We start from the raw sequence: 4,635 nt of genomic DNA on the forward strand, positions 1-4,635 counted from the left end.
TTAAGAAACTCTGAAAATAAGAATAAAATATTTGAGGGACAAATTTTGGTCCCAACCAATGCCCATGGTCTCATTACTCAAGTCTTTCACTAGGAAAGAAAAAACCCACAAAAAGGAAAGAGAAAATGGGAGAAGAAATCGATGAAGCTGATCTTGCTCCTGAAACTTCACTTATTAACAAACAGAATCAAGAACCATCGGCCACAACAACAACTACTCTCTTGTTCACCACTTTGGTCGCTGTGTCTGGTTCTTTCGTTTTTGGCTCAGCTGTGAGTTTTTACACTGTATACCTTTTTCTTTTTGTTATAGTATTAATTTATGTTTCAGCGTTTTATCTCTCATTCTTTACTTAGAATTTTGCTATGACAAATTTGGCAGATAGGATACTCATCACCCGTTCAGTCCGATTTAACCAAACACTTGAATCTCTCTGTGGCAGAGGTAAAACTGTTTTTGATTTGTCTGTCTTTTGCGTTAGGCCAGCAGTTTTTGATTAGTTAGATAATTAATAAATCATTTCTTCAAGTACTGTGTCTGTGTATAGACCTATAGACTATGGTGTGTAGGAAAACTAGAAGATAATGGATGAGTGGAGGATTAAAATCAAAATATCTCACTCTATATTTTACAATCGATCAAGGAAAATATGTAATACTAATCGAAATGATGTTGACTTATGTCTAGTACACCAGATTTCGGTTTTTTTTAATCTGTCTACAAAAAGTATTCATTTTCCATGAATTTTTATATTAGATTTTTAAATAGTTTTAATTTAAGTGAGTTTGATTTTTTTTTTTTTTACTTTTTAAAGTGTTTTATTTTTAGTTCTGAATTAATAAAATGCTCTAAGTCCATATCTTACATACAAGAGCACTATATTGAATCTAATATCTTAAATAATGTAAAAATTCATGCAGTACTCACTCTTCGGTTCGATTCTAACAATTGGGGCAATGATCGGCGCAGCAATGAGTGGACGAATAGCCGATTTGATAGGCAGACGAGCAGTACAAATATCTTCTACTTTTTTCCATGACAATAAAATATTTTAACTCTCGAGTCAAAATGGTAAAAAAATATTTGTGTGTGTGATTAGACTATGGGTTTCTCGGAGATGTTTTGCATTCTTGGCTGGCTAGCGATCTACCTTTCTAAGGTTATCTATCTTCCATCTCTGTATTTCTCATCGCATATTCTTTTGAAGTACTTAAAAATAATTTATGTGGTTTTGTAAATTAAGGTTGCAGTTTGGCTTGACGTTGGGAGGTTTTTGGTTGGTTATGGAATGGGCGTTCTTTCGTTTGTGGTAAAATCTCTAAAACTCTATCTTGAATAATGAAAACAATGTTATCATCTTTTCTAATATTTATTGTGGAAAAGTAGAAATAATGCTTTTGAGGATCTAGTAAGACAATATGTTTTAGAATTACAAGAGCGTGAATTATAAAACAGCAATAATAAGAGAAAGGCCAAAAACTCATCTATACTTTTAATTTGTGTTTGTTAACTGATGATCAGATTCCTGTATACATAGCTGAAATAACTCCTAAGGAGCTTCGAGGTGGGTTTACAACCGTTCATCAGGTAAGAATAAAATTCTACAGTATATTTAAGTTATTATTTTTGTAAATCAAATCCAAGTTTATAAAAATAATACATTACATATATTATTGAACTATTTCCATCGTTCTATGACAATGCTAAGATTTAAGTAAATCATTCACAACATTTCGTAAGTTTGCAGTTAATGATATGTTTGGGTGTCTCTGTGACATATCTCTTGGGCTCTTTTATTGGTTGGCGAATTTTAGCTTTGATCGGTAATAATTTCTTATGAAATGTACATTTGATAAAACAATTTCTTAGAAGAAGTAAGTCATACTAATAAATCTAAATAACATGTTTTAATTTCTTCTTGTTTTGATAGGAATGATACCATGTGTTGTACAAATGATAGGATTATTCATCGTCCCAGAATCCCCTAGATGGTTGGTATGTTATCCGCTTAATTAATGGCTATGATATAAGTAACTGTTAAAATGTTATATTAAGCTAGGTCTAATTAATTCTGCTCTTGGAAGCTCCGAATAGTTTTGAAGAATTCGAGTTTGAGTGTATATGCAAAATGTAATAGTTCACAAACATTCACAGGCAAAAGTTGGCACATGGGAAGAATTTGAGATTGCATTGCAAAGATTACGAGGTGAATGTGCAGATACTTCATATGAGTCTAGTGAGATCAAAGTAAAGTACAACACAAATTCTATATCTTGAACTCACAATTTGTTTGCTATAATAATGGTCAATTAAATATTTTAGATCTCTCTTGTATTATTGTATATATATTTTTAGGATTATACGAAACGACTTACAGATTTATCAAAAGGTAGTCTGGTAGATCTAATCCAGCCACGATATGCCAAATCTCTATTTGTAAGTTTTAACGTATGAAATTGTACAATAACTACAAGTTATCTTCATTATTCGGTATTGATGAAATGCCAAGTGGGTTTAGGTGGGAGTTGGTCTGATGGTATTGCAACAATTTGGAGGGGTTAATGGAATTGCCTTTTACGCTAGCTCTATTTTTGAATCTGCTGGTAACTTACACATAATATTAAATTTATGTGCCCATATATGTAACCATGTAAGTTAATATGTAAACTAATTCATCATCTTAACTTTGTAATTTTGTAACTTTGTAGGGTTTTCATCCAAAATTGGAATGATTGCAATGGTTGTCGTACAAGTAAGTTGTTTTCTATATAGCATTTTTAACGAAAAGTGTAATAATCACACAACAATCTTTTTTTTTTTGTCAAACAACTTCCATTGAAATTAAAGCTTCATATGAGGTGAGTTTATATACCAAAGTACAAAATAAACATATAGAAATAAGGGTAAGAGCTCCATAATTTTTCAACTTTACCAAACTTAACAATATTTGAAAAATCTGTTGGGGCCAAAGCGGATTTGTCTTTGAAGCCGAGCTTCACGAGATCCTCGACCAATGAATGGTCACAAACAGCTCTAGTGGATAACACAATCGAGCTTAAAAAAAAAATGCTCCACGGGGGGAACATTTAAGAGGATTTTCGCCAACTTGAGAGGGCTCAATAGAATAGGAGCAAAGTCCTTTAACCTGTTAGGATCAAACCTCATGCTTCTTGAAAAAGCTACAACCGTAATTCGTATGTGATGAGTGTCAAACTGTAACAAAGCCGGTTTGGTCTTGAGATATGAGATCAGACCCAAGCTTTCCATCTAGTGGCGGTGTGTGGCCAAAGGGACCAATGGGGAAAAGCATCGGATGCAACCAAACTGATGGTACAGCTTCAGAGTTAGCATTAAGCACTGCATACATCCAAAAGCCATAAATCAACTGACCTCGAGAATCAAATCTATCAACACAGTTCTGCTACCGAGGAACCTCGACTAGACCAAGCAGACACCAGTAGTAGAGAATTTGATCTTAACATAACTAATACAAGCAGGTCTAGGTAGATGAGTTCTACAGCTAGAGTTCCAACGGAGAAGGGCCAGCAAGGTTACACAATCATACAACAATATCCAAGATATAATTGTATCAACAATGGATTTGGGAGTGTTCATACCCGGTACAAGATAAGAGAGTACGGCATTGGCTTCATGTACATCACAACAAACCACATTCGGGAAAGATACAACTCCACAAAAATTCAACATTGAGCTTCCATCCGGTGCCAAGTACAATATCCATACGGTTTCTAGATTTGAATAAACTAGTCTTCTCTAAATGCAGTGTGCATATGACTGAATGGGAGCCCTTTCTCTCCATTATCAAGCAACACCGTTTCTGAGAAAAACTAATCAGGACAATAAAGAATTCAGACCTAGATATGGGCCATCGTGGGGTTAATGGGATACAATAACAAGTAAGGCCCATATTAGCAAACCCTAGGGTTGTTGCTGTTGGGTGATGGGAGAAGGAGTCGCCGTCATTCTGTGGAATCGGAATTGGAATGACGTTCAGCGGTGAAGCATCTAGAGGAAAATCGCCAGCTAATGAGCTCACCGTTTTCCATCAGCATTTCTACTGGAAAAGGCACAACTGATGGTCCAAGAGAAGCTATTACCATCAACGAAATCCAGGGGAAGGAAACAAATGTGGTGCCGCTGCTAGTCCAGATCTAGATCCAATTGATGTAGCGATGGATCCTTGCTCAGATGTGTAAGATGAGGAGCAGCTAGACTGATGAGTATACGTAGCTTCTGATGTCGGGTTCAAGAGCGGGACCACATCCAAGATCTGGTTAAGATCGGAGCTTGTAGAGCAACAATATACTCTTCCATCGTTGGAGGAACTCTTCGAGAAGCAAACTCTTTGGAAAGTTTTAGTTTGATTTTTAGGGGAAAATGAATTATAACTAGACCAAAAGAGAATAGCAAAGCTTAGGTAGATTAAAGAAAGGTTCAATAGGCTTGCCACCTCGACGTCGGCAATTAAAGGCCTCAACAGCGTCGAAAGGCATGGTTGGTATGGGAGTCTTGATTCCCATCCCTGGAAGCGTTTTTTAGGTGTGGTGCATTGAATACTATTAATGTAATCACACAACATCTTTTTTTTTTTTTTTTTTTTTTTTTTTTTTTTTT

The 4,635-nt window shown here is 35.2% G+C and overlaps 1 protein-coding gene across 3 annotated transcripts in view; it reads left to right on the forward strand.

The window, feature by feature from the left end:
* The window catches only part of LOC104787336 (sugar transporter ERD6-like 5), a 10,843-nt gene continuing 6,269 nt past the window's right edge, over positions 62-4,635 (forward strand). For 2 of the 3 annotated variants that reach the window (XM_019245994.1, XM_010512903.2), the window contains exons 1-12: positions 62-272; positions 382-444; positions 921-1,010; positions 1,100-1,159; positions 1,244-1,309; positions 1,522-1,587; positions 1,748-1,823; positions 1,931-1,995; positions 2,155-2,247; positions 2,356-2,436; positions 2,519-2,603; positions 2,709-2,752. In XM_019245994.1, coding sequence (XP_019101539.1) covers positions 126-272; positions 382-444; positions 921-1,010; positions 1,100-1,159; positions 1,244-1,309; positions 1,522-1,587; positions 1,748-1,823; positions 1,931-1,995; positions 2,155-2,247; positions 2,356-2,436; positions 2,519-2,603; positions 2,709-2,752 — 936 coding nt within the window. In that variant the 5' untranslated portion in view covers positions 62-125. The remainder of the gene's footprint in view (positions 273-381; positions 445-920; positions 1,011-1,099; positions 1,160-1,243; positions 1,310-1,521; positions 1,588-1,747; positions 1,824-1,930; positions 1,996-2,154; positions 2,248-2,355; positions 2,437-2,518; positions 2,604-2,708; positions 2,753-4,635) is intronic. The other variant, XM_010512905.2, reaches the window with a different exon arrangement.

The sequence above is a fragment of the Camelina sativa genome, chromosome 5 (genome assembly GCF_000633955.1).
Source record: "Camelina sativa cultivar DH55 chromosome 5, Cs, whole genome shotgun sequence".
In the NCBI taxonomy this organism is placed as follows: Eukaryota; Viridiplantae; Streptophyta; class Magnoliopsida; order Brassicales; family Brassicaceae; genus Camelina; species Camelina sativa.